Source organism: Ascaphus truei, chromosome 1, assembly GCF_040206685.1.
Source record: "Ascaphus truei isolate aAscTru1 chromosome 1, aAscTru1.hap1, whole genome shotgun sequence".
Lineage (NCBI taxonomy): Eukaryota > Metazoa > Chordata > Amphibia > Anura > Ascaphidae > Ascaphus > Ascaphus truei.
In genome coordinates this window covers 725176-745639 of record NC_134483.1, presented here as the reverse complement: position 1 = coordinate 745639, position 20464 = coordinate 725176, and the positions used below count along the sequence as shown (strand labels likewise).

The 20464-nt window shown below is 42.3% G+C and overlaps 1 protein-coding gene across 2 annotated transcripts in view; it reads left to right on the top strand.

The window, feature by feature from the left end:
• LOC142467264 (carbonic anhydrase 9-like) overlaps positions 1-20464 on the top strand; it is a 255159-nt gene that overhangs the window by 109799 nt on the left and 124896 nt on the right. For both annotated transcript variants that reach the window (XM_075572847.1, XM_075572765.1), the window contains exon 5: positions 607-748. In XM_075572847.1, the coding sequence (XP_075428962.1) occupies positions 607-748 (142 nt within the window). The remainder of the gene's footprint in view (positions 1-606; positions 749-20464) is intronic.

Genomic DNA, 20464 nt, shown 5'->3' with positions numbered 1-20464 from the left:
TGTCCTGTCTCTAGCTCACTCCTGTCTCTCTCTCCTTAGTTGGCTGTGCTGGAGAACACTGTCCTGTCTCTCTAGCTCACTCCTGTGTCTCTCTCTCCTTAGTTGGCTGTGCTGGAGAACACTGTCATGTCTCTCTAGCTCACTCCTGTGTCTCTCTCTCCTTAGTTGGCTGTGCTGGAGAACACTGTCCTTTCTCTCTAGCTCACTCCTGTGTCTCTCTCTCCTTAGTTGGCTGTGCTGGAGAACACTGTCCTGTCTCTCTAGCTCACTCCTGTGTCTCTCTCTCCTCAGTTGGCTGTGCTGGAGAACACTGTCCTGTCTCTCTAGCTCACTCCTGTGTGTCTCTCTCCTTAGTTGGCTGTGCTGGAGAACACTGTCCTGTATCTCTAGCTCACTCCTGTGTCTCTCTCTCCTTAGTTGGCTGTGCTGGAGAACACTGTCCTGTCTCTCTAGCTCACTCCTGTCTCTCTCTCCTTAGTTGGCTGTGCTGGAGAACACTGTCCTGTCTCTCTAGCTCACTCCTGTTTCTCTCTCTCTCCTTAGTTGGCTGTGCTGGAGAACACTGTCCTGTATCTCTAGCTCACTCCTGTGTCTCTCTCTCCTTAGCTGGCTGTGCTGGAGAACACTGTCCATTCTGAACATGATCACATTCTGCAACTGAACTTCCGGGAGCCGCAGAGACTGAATGGGCGTCATGTCCTTACCAGCTTCAAATCCCCCATTGGGGGCAGGAGAGGCCCAGGGGCAGGTATTGTGACCCACCCAGTGATGCCTGAGACCCTCAGACACTCAGATCTCTAAACTGACCTGGAGGCAGAGTGCTTGGCTTCTTAACCCCTTCTCTGTTAGAGCGACCATTGACCTCTGTCAGAGTGACCCGTGAACTTCTCTGTCAGAATGACCAGTGACCTTCTCTGTCAGAGTGACCAGTGACCTTCTCTGTCTGTGTGACCTGTGACCTTCTCTGTCAGAGTGACCAGTGACCTTCTCTGTGAGAGTGACCAGTGACCTTCTCTGTCAGAGTGACCAGTGACCTTCTCTGTCAGAGTGACCAGTGACCTTCTCTGTCAGAGTGACCAGTGACCTTCTCTGTCAGAGTGACCAGTGACCTTCTCTGTCAGAGTGACCAGTGACCTTCCCTGTCAGTGACCAGTGGCCTTCCCTGTTAGAGTGACTAGTGACCTGCTTTGTCAGAGTGACCAGTAACCTTCTTTGTCAGAGTGACCAGTGACCCTGATTCACATATAATATAGATATGACGGTTTGGGGCAAAACACTTTGGCCCAGATGTACAAAGTGGTTGTAATGTATAAGAAACCTTCCACATATGGAAGATGCCTTACAGCCTATTCAGCTGGACCAGAAGGTGTCCTATGGAATAGCAGCAATTAGTGAATATCGCTCTTTATCTGCACTGCCTCCTGGTACCTGAGCTTTTATCTGATTGGTATTCAAGTCTGTGCGGTTTGAAATCAAAACCCTTAATAGAAATCAAACTATGAAACAATACATTTTTGCAAATTGATTCAAGTAAAAAAATGGAAATGGCACCCAATGTCAGTGACATAGGGAAGGGACAGGAAATGGCGCCCAATGTCAGTAACATGGGGAAGGGATGGGAAATGGCGCCCAATGTCAGTAACATGGGGAAGGGACGGAAAATGGCGCCCAATGTCAGTAACATGGGGAAGGGACGGGAAATGGCGCCCAATGTCAGTAACATGGGGAAGGGACGGGAAATGGCGCCCAATGTCAGTAACATGGGGAAGGGATGGGAAATGGTGCCCAATGTCAGTAACATGGGGAAGGGACGGGAAATGGCGCCCAATGTCAGTAACATGGGGAAGGGACGGGAAATGGTGCCCAATGTCAGTAACATGGGGAAGGGACGGAAAATGGCGCCCAATGTCAGTAACATGGGGAAGGGACGGGAAATGGCGCCCAATGTCAGTAACATGGGGAAGGGACGGGAAATGGCGCCCAATGTCAGTAACATGGGGAAGGGACGGGAAATGGTGCCCAATGTCAGTAACATGGGGAAGTGACGGGAAATGGCACCCAATGTCAGTAACATGGGGAAGGGACAGCAAATGGTGCCCAATGTCAGTAACATGGGGAAGGGACAGAAAATGGTGCCCAATGTCAGTAACATGGGGAAGGGACGGGAAATGGCACCCAATGTCAGTAACATTGGGAAGGGATGGGAAATGGCGCCCAATGTCAGTAACATGGGGAAGGGACGGGAAATGGCGCCCAATGTCACTAACATGGGGAAGGGATGGGAAATGGTGCCCAATGTCAGTAACATGGGGAAGGGACGGGAAATGGCGCCCAATGTCAGTAACATGGGGAAGGGACGGGAAATGGTGCCCAATGTCAGTAACATGGGGAAGGGACGGGAAATGGTGCCCAATGTCAGTAACATGGGGAAGTGACGGGAAATGGCACCCAATGTCAGTAACATGGGGAAGGGACAGCAAATGGTGCCCAATGTCAGTAACATGGGGAAGGGACAGAAAATGGTGCCCAATGTCAGTAACATGGGGAAGGGACGGGAAATGGCACCCAATGTCAGTAACATTGGGAAGGGATGGGAAATGGCGCCCAATGTCAGTAACATGGGGAAGGGACGGGAAATGGCGCCCAATGTCACTAACATGGGGAAGGGATGGGAAATGGTGCCCAATGTCAGTAACATGGGGAAGGGACGGGAAATGGCGCCCAATGTCAGTAACATGGGGAAGGGACGGGAAATGGTGCCCAATGTCAGTAACATGGGGAAGGGACGGGAAATGGTGCCCAATGTCAGTAACATGGGGAAGTGACGGGAAATGGCACCCAATGTCAGTAACATGGGGAAGGGACAGCAAATGGTGCCCAATGTCAGTAACATGGGGAAGGGACAGAAAATGGTGCCCAATGTCAGTAACATGGGGAAGGGACGGGAAATGGCACCCAATGTCAGTAACATTGGGAAGGGATGGGAAATGGTGCCCAATGTCAGTAACATGGGGAAGGGATGGGAAATGGTGCCCAATGTCAGTAACATGGGGAAGAGACAGGAAATGGCACCCAATGTCAGTAACATGGGGAAGGGACGGGAAATGGCGCCCAATGTCAGTAACATGGGGAAGAGACAGGAAATGGCGCCCAATGTCAGTAACATGGGGAAGGGACGGGAAATGGCACCCAATGTCAGTAACATGGGGAAGGGATGGGAAATGGTGCCCAATGTCAGTAACATGGGGAAGGGACGGGAAATGGCACCCAATGTCAGTAACATGGGGAAGGGACGGGAAATGGCGCCCAATGTCAGTAACATGGGGAAGGGACAGGAAATGGTGCCCAATGTCAGTAACATGGGGAAGGGATGGGAAATGGCGCCCAATGTCAGTAACATGGGGCAGGGACGGGAAATGGTGCCCAATGTCAGTAACATGGGGAAGGGATGGGAAATGGTGCCCAATGTCAGTAACATGGGGAAGGGATGGGAAATGGTGCCCAATGTCAGTAACATGGGGAAGGGACGGGAAATGGCACCCAATGTCAGTAACATGGGGAAGGGACGGGAAATGGCGCCCAATGTCAGTAACATGGGGAAGGGACAGGAAATGGCGCCCAATGTCAGTAACATGGGGAAGGGACGGGAAATGGCGCCCAATGTCAGTAACATGGGGAAGGGATGGGAAATGGTGCCCAATGTCAGTAACATGGGGAAGGGACGGGAAATGGCACCCAATGTCAGTAACATGGGGAAGGGACGGGAAATGGCGCCCAATGTCAGTAACATGGGGAAGGGACAGGAAATGGCGCCCAATGTCAGTAACATGGGGAAGGGACAGCAAATGGTGCCCAATGTCAGTAACATTGGGAAGGGACAGGAAATGGCGCCCAATGTCAGTAACATGGGGAAGGGACAGGAAATGGCGCCCAATGTCAGTAACATGGGGAAGGGAAAGGAAATGGAGCCCAATGTCAGTAACATGGGGAAGGGACAGGAAATGGTGCCCAATGTCAGTAACATTGGGAAGGGACAGGAAATGGCGCCAAATGTCAGTAACATGGGGAAGGGACGGGAAATGGCACCCAATGTCAGTAACATGGGGAAGGGACAGGAAATGGTGCCCAATGTCAGTAACATGGGGAAGGGACAGGAAATGGTGCCCAATGTCAGTAACATTGGGAAGGGACAGGAAATGGCGCCAAATGTCAGTAACATGGGGAAGGGACGGGAAATGGCACCCAATGTCAGTAACATGGGGAAGGGACGGGAAATGGCGCCCAATGTCAGTAACATGGGGAAGGTATGGGAAATGGCGCCCAATGTCAGTAACATGGGGAAGGGACGGGAAATGGTGCCCAATGTCAGTAAGATGGGGAAGGGATGGGAAATGGCGCCCAATGTCAGTAACATGGGGAAGGGACGGGAAATGGCGCCCAATGTCAGTAACATGGGGAAGGGATGGGATATGGCGCCCAATGTCAGTAACATGGGGAAGGGACGGGAAATGGCACCCAATGTCAGTAACATGGGGAAGGGACGGGAAATGGCGCCCAATGTCAGTAACATGGGGAAGGGACAGGAAATGGCGCCCAATGTCAGTAACATGGGGAAGGTATGGGAAATGGCGCCCAATGTCAGTAACATGGGGAAGGGACGGGAAATGGTGCCCAATGTCAGTAAGATGGGGAAGGGATGGGAAATGGCACCCAATGTCAGTAACATGGGGAAGGGACGGGAAATGGCGCCCAATGTCAGTAACATGGGGAAGGGACAGGAAATGGCGCCCAATGTCAGTAACATGGGGAAGGGACAGCAAATGGTGCCCAATGTCAGTAACATTGGGAAGGGACAGGAAATGGCGCCCAATGTCAGTAACATGGGGAAGGGACAGGAAATGGCACCCAATGTCAGTAACATGGGGAAGGGAAAGGAAATGGAGCCCAATGTCAGTAACATGGGGAAGGGACAGGAAATGGTGCCCAATGTCAGTAACATTGGGAAGGGACAGGAAATGGCGCCAAATGTCAGTAACATGGGGAAGGGACGGGAAATGGCACCCAATGTCAGTAACATGGGGAAGGGACGGGAAATGGCGCCCAATGTCAGTAACATGGGGAAGGTATGGGAAATGGCGCCCAATGTCAGTAACATGGGGAAGGGACGGGAAATGGCGCCCAATGTCAGTAACATGGGGAAGGGATGGGATATGGCGCCCAATGTCAGTAACATTACTAAGTGTTTCAGTAATGCCTATGATATCATACTGCTCCCTTTCAGCTATTAATTCAAGCTCCCCCATTTTATCTGTCAGGCTTCTTGCATTAGCAAGCATGCATTTAAGTTTTTTTTCAGCCTGTACTATTATCTTATCTGCTCCTTCCTTTCTGCTCCCACTTGGTTTAGTCTTTAGAAGTTTTCTAGTATTATCTCTATTTACTATGGGTGTCTCACTGCTTGTCAAACTTGCACTTGCCCCCATTCTACCTCCATACCACCTTGTATCCTCATCTATTCCATTTAGTTCATTATCTGTTTCATTCCCCTCCCCCCTCCATCCTAGTTTAAAATCTCCTCCAACCTTTTTAGCATTCTCCCCCCTAGCACAGAAGATCCCTCATCATTGAGGTGAAATCCGTCCCTAGAATATAGATGGCACCTCTCAGAAAAGGAGTCCCAGGGCTCTAAAAACCCAAACCCCTCCTTCCTGCACCACTTTCATGGGGAAGGGATGGGAAATGGTGCCCAATGTCAGTAACATGGGGAAGGATGGGAAATGGTGCCCAATGTCAGTAACATGGGGAAGGATGGGAAATGGCGCCCAATGTCAGTAACATTGAGAAGAGACGGGAAATGGCGCCCAATGTCAGTAACATTGAGAAGAGACGGGAAATGGCATCCAATATCAGAAACATGAGGAAGGGAAAGAAAATGGCAATTGACACCTTTTTATCAGGATAATTCATTGAGCAAAACAAGGTATTGAAGTTTATTCATATAAATTCGCTTACACACAGTGAATCACAAAATACAGAGAGAAAGACACACTTACTGGGAGTCTGGGGTTGAAAAGTAGACTTTCCTAGGTACAGGGAATTCTAAATAAGAGTTTTACTCTGACCGGGACTTAGCCTGGAATCTCTTGGTTCCCAAATTAGCGTGAAGTTCCACACGCCCCCGCTCCCTTCTCTTCTGAGAACTTGGACTTTCTGGACCTCGAATTACTCCAAATCTCATGGAACTCAAATCGGCCTCAAATCCCGGCGTCTGCTATGTTTGATATTGAGAACTTGGCCGCAGAAATCGGGACTTTGTCGCTGGCGGGCAGGCTTTCCTGGCTGGAAATGGAAGCCGGTTGCTCTGCTATTCGCGCAAGAGAAACTTTGAAAAGCCCGCGCTCTTACTACTTTGAACTCCGATGTCCAGCAGACTTACAGGCGCCTATACGTTGGCTCAGGAAGCCTGTTTGGACATCGGTTCCAAATGTAAAATCCCATTACATTACATTTAATAAAGTATATTTTAATACACTAAGGTACATGTTTAATATACTTCTGAGTCTCTGGGTACAGGACACAGAACAAGAAAGATAAAGGGGGTGGGTGCGCCAAATGATTAAATCCTGAAACACTTGACTAACTCTTGTAAAAATAATTAAAAAACCTTGCAGTGAATAAATGTCAAATAAAATATACAAATGATTATAAAGTGACATGAACCATTCTGGAGCATATAGGGTCTTGCTAAAAGTGTAAAAACAAATAAAGTATGTAAAAAAAACAAAAAACAAAATAATTGCAGCTTCCAATACAAGGGACCCCAGTCCCTATGAGACAGCTATGATAGCTGCTTACTAGTGAATCAGATCATATGGACATTAATTACTATTGACATTATTCTAACGTTTGTTGTTCATTTTTTATCATTATTTTGTGTTATAAATTCATTATAAAGTTGTCATTCTACCACTACACCTTTCACTGCGCTTCCCTATTTTTTTTTCATTTTTTTGAACAAGAAAGATGTTTGTACTTTTATTCCTAGCTGGCTTATTCCCCATACACTATCTTTTGGTCTCAGTCTGGACTCTGATCCCACCTCAACCTTATATATCGCTTTGGCACCCACAAACCCTACACTGGTTCTGGGTCACCTGTGCACTAGCTGAGGGAACCCCCCTTAACCTAGGGATTCCCTCAGCTACAGGGATACTTGTCCATCTCTGTACTGAGATTCCTTACTGAGATTCCATACTGAGATTCCTTACTGAGATTCCTTACTGAGATTCCATACTGAGATTCCTTACTGAGATTCCTTACTGAGATTCCATACTGAGATTCCTTACTGAGATTCCTTACTGAGATTCCATACTGAGATTCCATACTGAGATTCCATACTGAGATTCCTTACTGAGATTCCTTACTGAGATTCCTTACTGAGATTCCTTACTGAGATTCCATACTGAGATTCCTTACTGAGATTCCTTACTGAGATTCCATACTGAGATTCCTTACTGAGATTCCATACTGAGATTCCATACTGAGATTCCTTACTGAGATTCCTTACTGAGATTCCTTACTGAGATTCCTTACTGAGATTCCATACTGAGATTCCATACTGAGATTCCATAATGAGATTCCATACTGAGATTCCATACTGAGATTCCATACTGAGATTCCTTACTTAGATTCCATACTGAGATTCCATACTGAGATTCCATACTGAGATTCCATACTGAGATTCCATACTGAGATTCCTTACTGAGATTCCTTACTGAGATTCCATACTGAGATTCCTTACTGAGATTCCTTACTGAGATTCCATACTGAGATTCCTTACTGAGATTCCTTACTGAGATTCCATACTGAGATTCCTTACTGAGATTCCTTACTGAGATTCCATACTGAGATTCCATACTGAGATTCCATACTGAGATTCCTTACTGAGATTCCTTACTGAGATTCCATACTGAGATTCCTTACTGAGATTCCTTACTGAGATTCCATACTGAGATTCCATACTGAGATTCCATACTGAGATTCCATACTGAGATTCCTTACTGAGATTCCTTACTGAGATTCCTTACTGAGATTCCTTACTGAGATTCCATACTGAGATTCCTTACTGAGATTCCATACTGAGATTCCATACTGAGATTCCTTACTGAGATTCCTTACTGAGATTCCATACTGAGATTCCTTACTGAGATTCCTTACTGAGATTCCTTACTGAGATTCCATACTGAGATTCCTTACTGAGATTCCATACTGAGATTCCATACTGAGATTCCATACTGAGATTCCATACTGAGATTCCATACTGAGATTCCTTACTGAGATTCCTTACTGAGATTCCTTACTGAGATTCCATACTGAGATTCCTTACTGAGATTCCTTACTGAGATTCCTTACTGAGATTCCATACGGAGATTCCATACTGAGATTCCTTACTGAGATTCCTTACTGAGATTCCATACTGAGATTCCATACTGAGATTCCATACTGAGATTCCTTACTGAGATTCCATACTGAGATTCCATACTGAGATTCCATACTGAGATTCCATACTGAGATTCCATACTGAGATTCCTTACTGAGATTCCTTACTGAGATTCCATACTGAGATTCCATACTGAGATTCCATACTGAGATTCCTTACTGAGATTCCTTACTGAGATTCCTTACTGAGATTCCATACTGAGATTCCATACTGAGATTCCATACTGAGATTCCATACTGAGATTCCATACTGAGATTCCATACTGAGATTCCATACTGAGATTCCATACTGAGATTCCTTACTGAGATTCCTTACTTAGATTCCATACTGAGATTCCATACTGAGATTCCATACTGAGATTCCATACTGAGATTCCATACTGAGATTCCTTACTGAGATTCCTTACTGAGATTCCATACTGAGATTCCTTACTGAGATTCCTTACTGAGATTCCTTACTGAGATTCCATACTGAGATTCCTTACTGAGATTCCGTACTGAGATTCCATACTGAGATTCCATACTGAGATTCCATACTGAGATTCCATACTGAGATTCCATACTGAGATTCCTTACTGAGATTCCATACTGAGATTCCTTACTGAGATTCCTTACTGAGATTCCATACTGAGATTCCATACTGAGATTCCTTACTGAGATTCCTTACTGAGATTCCATACTGAGATTCCATACTGAGATTCCTTACTGAGATTCCATACTGAGATTCCATACTGAGATTCCTTACTGAGATTCCTTACTGAGATTCCATACTGAGATTCCATACTGAGATTCCTTAATGATATTCCATACTGAGATTCCATACGGAGATTCCATACCTAGATTCCATACGGAGATTCCTTACGGAGATTCCTTACGGAGATTCCATACGGAGATCCCTTACGGAGATTCCTTACTGAGATTCCATACTGAGATTCCATACTGAGATTCCATACTGAGATTCCTTACTGAGATTCCATACTGAGATTCCATACTGAGATTCCTTACTGAGATTCCTTACTGAGATTCCTTACTGAGATTCCATACTGAAATTCCATACTGAGATTCCATACTGAGATTCCTTACTGAGATTCCATACTGAGATTCCTTACGGAGATTCCATACTGAGATTCCATACTGAGATTCCATACTGAGATTCCATACTGAGATTCCATACTGAGATTCCATACTGAGATTCCTTACTGAGATTCCATACTGAGATTCCATACTGAGATTCCTTACTGAGATTCCTTACTGAGATTCCTTACTGAGATTCCTTACTGAGATTCCATACTGAGATTCCTTACTGAGATTCCATACTGAGATTCCATACTGAGATTCCTTACTGAGATTCCTTACTGAGATTCCATACTGAGATTCCTTACTGAGATTCCTTACTGAGATTCCTTACTGAGATTCCATACTGAGATTCCTTACTGAGATTCCTTACTGAGATTCCATACTGAGATTCCATACTGAGATTCCATACTGAGATTCCATACTGAGATTCCATACTGAGATTCCATACTGAGATTCCTTACTGAGATTCCTTACTGAGATTCCTTACTGAGATTCCATACTGAGATTCCTTACTGAGATTCCTTACTGAGATTCCTTACTGAGATTCCATACGGAGATTCCATACTGAGATTCCTTACTGAGATTCCTTACTGAGATTCCATACTGAGATTCCATACTGAGATTCCTTACTGAGATTCCATACTGAGATTCCATACTGAGATTCCATACTGAGATTCCATACTGAGATTCCATACTGAGATTCCTTACTGAGATTCCTTACTGAGATTCCATACTGAGATTCCATACTGAGATTCCATACTGAGATTCCTTACTGAGATTCCTTACTGAGATTCCTTACTGAGATTCCATACTGAGATTCCATACTGAGATTCCATACTGAGATTCCATACTGAGATTCCATACTGAGATTCCATACTGAGATTCCATACTGAGATTCCTTACTGAGATTCCTTACTTAGATTCCATACTGAGATTCCATACTGAAATTCCATACTGATATTCCATACTGAGATTCCATACTGAGATTCCATACTGAGATTCCTTACTGAGATTCCATACTGAGATTCCTTACTGAGATTCCTTACTGAGATTCCTTACTGAGATTCCATACTGAGATTCCTTACTGAGATTCCGTACTGAGATTCCATACTGAGATTCCATACTGAGATTCCATACTGAGATTCCATACTGAGATTCCTTACTGAGATTCCATACTGAGATTCCTTACTGAGATTCCTTACTGAGATTCCTTACTGAGATTCCATACTGAGATTCCATACTGAGATTCCTTACTGAGATTCCTTACTGAGATTCCATACTGAGATTCCATACTGAGATTCCTTACTGAGATTCCATACTGAGATTCCATACTGAGATTCCTTACTGAGATTCCTTACTGAGATTCCATACTGAGATTCCATACTGAGATTCCTTAATGATATTCCATACTGAGATTCCATACGGAGATTCCATACCTAGATTCCATACGGAGATTCCTTACGGAGATTCCTTACGGAGATTCCATACGGAGATCCCTTACGGAGATTCCTTACTGAGATTCCATACTGAGATTCCATACTGAGATTCCATACTGAGATTCCTTACTGAGATTCCATACTGAGATTCCATACTGAGATTCCTTACTGAGATTCCTTACTGAGATTCCTTACTGAGATTCCATACTGAAATTCAATACTGAGATTCCATACTGAGATTCCTTACTGAGATTCCATACTGAGATTCCTTACGGAGATTCCATACTGAGATTCCATACTGAGATTCCATACTGAGATTCCATACTGAGATTCCATACTGAGATTCCATACTGAGATTCCTTACTGAGATTCCATACTGAGATTCCATACTGAGATTCCTTACTGAGATTCCATACTGAGATTCCTTACTGAGATTCCATACTGAGATTCCATACTGAGATTCCATACTGAGATTCCTTACTGAGATTCCATAATGAGATTCCATACTGAGATTCCTTACTGAGATTCCATACTGAGATTCCATACTGAGATTCCATACTGAGATTCCTTACAGGGATTCCATACTGAGATTCCATACTGAGATTCCTTACTGAGATTCCATACTGAGATTCCATACTGAGATTCCTTACTGAGATTCCTTACTGAGATTCCTTACTGAGACTCCTTACTGAGATTCCATACTGAGATTCCATACTGAGATTCCTTACTGAGATTCATTACTGAGATTCCATACTGAGATTCCATACTGAGATTCCTTACTGAGATTCCATACTGAGATTCCTTACTGAGATTCCATACTGAGATTCCATACTGAGATTCCTTACTGAGATTCCATACTGAGATTCCATACTGATATTCCATACTGAGATTCCATACGGAGATTCCATACCTAGATTCCATACGGAGATTCCTTACGGAGATTCCTTACGGAGATTCCATACGGAGATCCCTTACGGAGATTCCTTACTGAGATTCCATACTGAGATTCCATACTGAGATTCCATACTGAGATTCCTTACTGAGATTCCATACTGAGATTCCATACTGAGATTCCTTACTGAGATTCCTTACTGAGATTCCTTACTGAGATTCCTTACTGAGATTCCATACTGAAATTCAATACTGAGATTCCATACTGAGATTCCTTACTGAGATTCCATACTGAGATTCCTTACGGAGATTCCATACTGAGATTCCATACTGAGATTCCATACTGAGATTCCATACTGAGATTCCATACTGAGATTCCATACTGAGATTCCTTACTGAGATTCCATACTGAGATTCCATACTGAGATTCCATACTGAGATTCCTTACTGAGATTCCATACTGATATTCCTTACTGAGATTCCATACTGAGATTCCATACTGAGATTCCATACTGAGATTCCTTACTGAGATTCCATAATGAGATTCCATACTGAGATTCCTTACTGAGATTCCATACTGAGATTCCATACTGAGATTCCATACTGAGATTCCATACTGAGATTCCTTACTGAGATTCCATACTGAGATTCCATACTGAGATTCCATACTGAGATTCCTTACTGAGATTCCTTACTGAGATTCCTTACTGAGATTCCATACTGAGATTCCATACTGAGATTCCATACTGAGATTCCATACTGAGATTCCATACTGAGATTCCATACTGAGATTCCATACTGAGATTCCTTACTGAGATTCCTTACTTAGATTCCATACTGAGATTCCATACTGAGATTCCATACTGAGATTCCATACTGAGATTCCATACTGAGATTCCTTACTGAGATTCCTTACTGAGATTCCATACTGAGATTCCTTACTGAGATTCCTTACTGAGATTCCTTACTGAGATTCCATACTGAGATTCCTTACTGAGATTCCGTACTGAGATTCCATACTGAGATTCCATACTGAGATTCCATACTGAGATTCCATACTGAGATTCCATACTGAGATTCCTTACTGAGATTCCATACTGAGATTCCTTACTGAGATTCCTTACTGAGATTCCATACTGAGATTCCATACTGAGATTCCTTACTGAGATTCCTTACTGAGATTCCATACTGAGATTCCATACTGAGATTCCTTACTGAGATTCCATACTGAGATTCCATACTGAGATTCCTTACTGAGATTCCTTACTGAGATTCCATACTGAGATTCCATACTGAGATTCCTTAATGATATTCCATACTGAGATTCCATACGGAGATTCCATACCTAGATTCCATACGGAGATTCCTTACGGAGATTCCTTACGGAGATTCCATACGGAGATCCCTTACGGAGATTCCTTACTGAGATTCCATACTGAGATTCCATACTGAGATTCCATACTGAGATTCCTTACTGAGATTCCATACTGAGATTCCATACTGAGATTCCTTACTGAGATTCCTTACTGAGATTCCTTACTGAGATTCCATACTGAAATTCCATACTGAGATTCCATACTGAGATTCCTTACTGAGATTCCATACTGAGATTCCTTACGGAGATTCCATACTGAGATTCCATACTGAGATTCCATACTGAGATTCCATACTGAGATTCCATACTGAGATTCCATACTGAGATTCCTTACTGAGATTCCATACTGAGATTCCATACTGAGATTCCTTACTGAGATTCCTTACTGAGATTCCTTACTGAGATTCCTTACTGAGATTCCATACTGAGATTCCTTACTGAGATTCCATACTGAGATTCCATACTGAGATTCCTTACTGAGATTCCTTACTGAGATTCCATACTGAGATTCCTTACTGAGATTCCTTACTGAGATTCCTTACTGAGATTCCATACTGAGATTCCTTACTGAGATTCCTTACTGAGATTCCATACTGAGATTCCATACTGAGATTCCATACTGAGATTCCATACTGAGATTCCATACTGAGATTCCTTACTGAGATTCCTTACTGAGATTCCTTACTGAGATTCCATACTGAGATTCCTTACTGAGATTCCTTACTGAGATTCCTTACTGAGATTCCATACGGAGATTCCATACTGAGATTCCTTACTGAGATTCCTTACTGAGATTCCATACTGAGATTCCATACTGAGATTCCTTACTGAGATTCCATACTGAGATTCCATACTGAGATTCCATACTGAGATTCCATACTGAGATTCCATACTGAGATTCCTTACTGAGATTCCTTACTGAGATTCCATACTGAGATTCCATACTGAGATTCCATACTGAGATTCCTTACTGAGATTCCTTACTGAGATTCCTTACTGAGATTCCATACTGAGATTCCATACTGAGATTCCATACTGAGATTCCATACTGAGATTCCATACTGAGATTCCATACTGAGATTCCATACTGAGATTCCTTACTGAGATTCCTTACTTAGATTCCATACTGAGATTCCATACTGAAATTCCATACTGATATTCCATACTGAGATTCCATACTGAGATTCCATACTGAGATTCCTTACTGAGATTCCATACTGAGATTCCTTACTGAGATTCCTTACTGAGATTCCTTACTGAGATTCCATACTGAGATTCCTTACTGAGATTCCGTACTGAGATTCCATACTGAGATTCCATACTGAGATTCCATACTGAGATTCCATACTGAGATTCCTTACTGAGATTCCATACTGAGATTCCTTACTGAGATTCCTTACTGAGATTCCTTACTGAGATTCCATACTGAGATTCCATACTGAGATTCCTTACTGAGATTCCTTACTGAGATTCCATACTGAGATTCCATACTGAGATTCCTTACTGAGATTCCATACTGAGATTCCATACTGAGATTCCTTACTGAGATTCCTTACTGAGATTCCATACTGAGATTCCATACTGAGATTCCTTACTGAGATTCCTTACTGAGATTCCATACTGAGATTCCATACTGAGATTCCTTAATGATATTCCATACTGAGATTCCATACGGAGATTCCATACCTAGATTCCATACGGAGATTCCTTACGGAGATTCCTTACGGAGATTCCATACGGAGATTCCTTACGGAGATTCCTTACGGAGATTCCATACTGAGATTCCTTACTGAGATTCCTTACTGAGATTCCATACTGAGATTCCATACTGAGATTCCTTAATGATATTCCATACTGAGATTCCATACGGAGATTCCATACCTAGATTCCATACGGAGATTCCTTACGGAGATTCCTTACGGAGATTCCATACGGAGATCCCTTACGGAGATTCCTTACTGAGATTCCATACTGAGATTCCTTACTGAGATTCCATACTGAGATTCCTTACTGAGATTCCTTACTGAGATTCCATACTGAGATTCCTTACTGAGATTCCTTACTGAGATTCCATACTGAGATTCCATACTGAGATTCCATACTGAGATTCCTTACTGAGATTCCTTACTGAGATTCCATACTGAGATTCCTTACTGAGATTCCTTACTGAGATTCCATACTGAGATTCCATACTGAGATTCCATACTGAGATTCCATACTGAGATTCCTTACTGAGATTCCTTACTGAGATTCCTTACTGAGATTCCTTACTGAGATTCCATACTGAGATTCCTTACTGAGATTCCATACTGAGATTCCATACTGAGATTCCTTACTGAGATTCCTTACTGAGATTCCATACTGAGATTCCTTACTGAGATTCCTTACTGAGATTCCTTACTGAGATTCCATACTGAGATTCCTTACTGAGATTCCATACTGAGATTCCATACTGAGATTCCATACTGAGATTCCATACTGAGATTCCATACTGAGATTCCTTACTGAGATTCCTTACTGAGATTCCTTACTGAGATTCCATACTGAGATTCCTTACTGAGATTCCTTACTGAGATTCCTTACTGAGATTCCATACGGAGATTCCATACTGAGATTCCTTACTGAGATTCCTTACTGAGATTCCATACTGAGATTCCATACTGAGATTCCATACTGAGATTCCTTACTGAGATTCCATACTGAGATTCCATACTGAGATTCCATACTGAGATTCCATACTGAGATTCCATACTGAGATTCCTTACTGAGATTCCTTACTGAGATTCCATACTGAGATTCCATACTGAGATTCCATACTGAGATTCCTTACTGAGATTCCTTACTGAGATTCCTTACTGAGATTCCATACTGAGATTCCATACTGAGATTCCATACTGAGATTCCATACTGAGATTCCATACTGAGATTCCATACTGAGATTCCATACTGAGATTCCATACTGAGATTCCATACTGAGATTCCTTACTGAGATTCCTTACTTAGATTACATACTGAGATTCCATACTGAGATTCCATACTGAGATTCCATACTGAGATTCCATACTGAGATTCCTTTCTGAGATTCCTTACTGAGATTCCATACTGAGATTCCTTACTGAGATTCCTTACTGAGATTCCTTACTGAGATTCCATACTGAGATTCCTTACTGAGATTCCGTACTGAGATTCCATACTGAGATTCCATACTGAGATTCCATACTGAGATTCCATACTGAGATTCCATACTGAGATTCCTTACTGAGATTCCATACTGAGATTCCTTACTGAGATTCCTTACTGAGATTCCATACTGAGATTCCATACTGAGATTCCTTACTGAGATTCCTTACTGAGATTCCATACTGAGATTCCATACTGAGATTCCTTACTGAGATTCCATACTGAGATTCCATACTGAGATTCCTTACTGAGATTCCTTACTGAGATTCCATACTGAGATTCCATACTGAGATTCCTTAATGATATTCCATACTGAGATTCCATACGGAGATTCCATACCTAGATTCCATACGGAGATTCCTTACGGAGATTCCTTACGGAGATTCCATACGGAGATCCCTTACGGAGATTCCTTACTGAGATTCCATACTGAGATTCCATACTGAGATTCCATACTGAGATTCCTTACTGAGATTCCATACTGAGATTCCATACTGAGATTCCTTACTGAGATTCCTTACTGAGATTCCTTACTGAGATTCCATACTGAAATTCCATACTGAGATTCCATACTGAGATTCCTTACTGAGATTCCATACTGAGATTCCTTACGGAGATTCCATACTGAGATTCCATACTGAGATTCCATACTGAGATTCCATACTGAGATTCCATACTGAGATTCCATACTGAGATTCCTTACTGAGATTCCATACTGAGATTCCATACTGAGATTCCTTACTGAGATTCCTTACTGAGATTCCTTACTGAGATTCCTTACTGAGATTCCATACTGAGATTCCTTACTGAGATTCCATACTGAGATTCCATACTGAGATTCCTTACTGAGATTCCTTACTGAGATTCCATACTGAGATTCCTTACTGAGATTCCTTACTGAGATTCCTTACTGAGATTCCATACTGAGATTCCTTACTGAGATTCCTTACTGAGATTCCATACTGAGATTCCATACTGAGATTCCATACTGAGATTCCATACTGAGATTCCATACTGAGATTCCTTACTGAGATTCCTTACTGAGATTCCTTACTGAGATTCCATACTGAGATTCCTTACTGAGATTCCTTACTGAGATTCCTTACTGAGATTCCATACGGAGATTCCATACTGAGATTCCTTACTGAGATTCCTTACTGAGATTCCATACTGAGATTCCATACTGAGATTCCTTACTGAGATTCCATACTGAGATTCCATACTGAGATTCCATACTGAGATTCCATACTGAGATTCCATACTGAGATTCCATACAGAGATTCCTTACTGAGATTCCTTACTGAGATTCCTTACTGAGATTCCATACTGAGATTCCTTACTGAGATTCCTTACTGAGATTCCTTACTGAGATTCCTTACTGAGATTCCATACTGAGATTCCTTACTGAGATTCCGTACTGAGATTCCATACTGAGATTCCATACTGAGATTCCATACTGAGATTCCATACTGAGATTCCTTACTGAGATTCCATACTGAGATTCCTTACTGAGATTCCTTACTGAGATTCCTTACTGAGATTCCATACTGAGATTCCATACTGAGATTCCTTACTGAGATTCCTTACTGAGATTCCATACTGAGATTCCATACTGAGATTCCTTACTGAGATTCCATACTGAGATTCCATACTGAGATTCCTTACTGAGATTCCTTACTGAGATTCCATACTGAGATTCCATACTGAGATTCCATACTGAGATTCCTTAATGATATTCCATACTGAGATTCCATACGGAGATTCCATACCTAGATTCCATACGGAGATTCCTTACGGAGATTCCTTACGGAGATTCCATACGGAGATCCCTTACGGAGATTCCTTACTGAGATTCCATACTGAGATTCCATACTGAGATTCCATACTGAGATTCCTTACTGAGATTCCATACTGAGATTCCATACTGAGATTCCTTACTGAGATTCCTTACTGAGATTCCTTACTGAGATTCCATACTGAAATTCAATACTGAGATTCCATACTGAGATTCCTTACTGAGATTCCATACTGAGATTCCTTACGGAGATTCCATACTGAGATTCCATACTGAGATTCCATACTGAGATTCCATACTGAGATTCCATACTGAGATTCCATACTGAGATTCCTTACTGAGATTCCATACTGAGATTCCATACTGAGATTCCTTACTGAGATTCCATACTGAGATTCCTTACTGAGATTCCATACTGAGATTCCATACTGAGATTCCATACTGAGATTCCTTACTGAGATTCCATAATGAGATTCCATACTGAGATTCCTTACTGAGATTCCATACTGAGATTCCATACTGAGATTCCATACTGAGATTCCTTACAGGGATTCCATACTGAGATTCCATACTGAGATTCCTTACTGAGATTCCATACTGAGATTCCATACTGAGATTCCTTACTGAGATTCCTTACTGAGATTCCTTACTGAGACTCCTTACTGAGATTCCATACTGAGATTCCATACTGAGATTCCTTACTGAGATTCATTACTGAGATTCCATACTGAGATTCCATACTGAGATTCCTTACTGAGATTCCATACTGAGATTCCTTACTGAGATTCCATACTGAGATTCCATACTGAGATTCCTTACTGAGATTCCATACTGAGATTCCATACTGATATTCCATACTGAGATTCCATACGGAGATTCCATACCTAGATTCCATACGGAGATTCCTTACGGAGATTCCTTACTGAGATTCCATACTGAGATTCCATACTGAGATTCCTTACTGAGATTCCTTACTGAGATTCCTTACTGAGATTCCTTACTGAGATTCCATACTGAAATTCAATACTGAGATTCCATACTGAGATTCCTTACTGAGATTCCATACTGAGATTCCTTACGGAGATTCCATACTGAGATTCCATACTGAGATTCCATACTGAGATTCCATACTGAGATTCCATACTGAGATTCCATACTGAGATTCCTTACTGAGATTCCTTACTGAGATTCCTTACTGAGATTCCATACTGAGATTCCTTACTGAGATTCCTTACTGAGATTCCTTACTGAGATTCCATACGGAGATTCCATACTGAGATTCCTTACTGAGATTCCTTACTGAGATTCCATACTGAGATTCCATACTGAGATTCCTTACTGAGATTCCATACTGAGATTCCATACTGAGATTCCATACTGAGATTCCATACTGAGATTCCATACTGAGATTCCTTACTGAGATTCCTTACTGAGATTCCATACTGAGATTCCATACTGAGATTCCATACTGAGATTCCTTACTGAGATTCCTTACTGAGATTCCATACTGAGATTCCATACTGAGATTCCATACTGAGATTCCATACTGAGATTCCATACTGAGATTCCATACTGAGATTCCATACTGAGATTCCTTACTGAGATTCCTTACTTAGATTCCATACTGAGATTCCATACTGAAATTCCATACTGATATTCCATACTGAGATTCCATACTGAGATTCCATACTGAGATTCCTTACTGAGATTCCATACTGAGATTCCTTACTGAGATTCCTTACTGAGATTCCTTACTGAGATTCCATACTGAGATTCCTTACTGAGATTCCGTACTGAGATTCCATACTGAGATTCCATACTGAGATTCCATACTGAGATTCCATACTGAGATTCCTTACTGAGATTCCATACTGAGATTCCTTACTGAGATTCCTTACTGAGATTCCTTACTGAGATTCCATACTGAGATTCCATACTGAGATTCCTTACTGAGATTCCTTACTGAGATTCCATACTGAGATTCCATACTGAGATTCCTTACTGAGATTCCATACTGAGATTCCATACTGAGATTCCATACTGAGATTCCTTACTGAGATTCCTTACTGAGATTCCTTACTGAGATTCCATACTGAGATTCCTTACTGAGATTCCTTACTGAGATTCCTTACTGAGATTCCATACGGAGATTCCATACTGAGATTCCTTACTGAGATTCCTTACTGAGATTCCATACTGAGATTCCATACT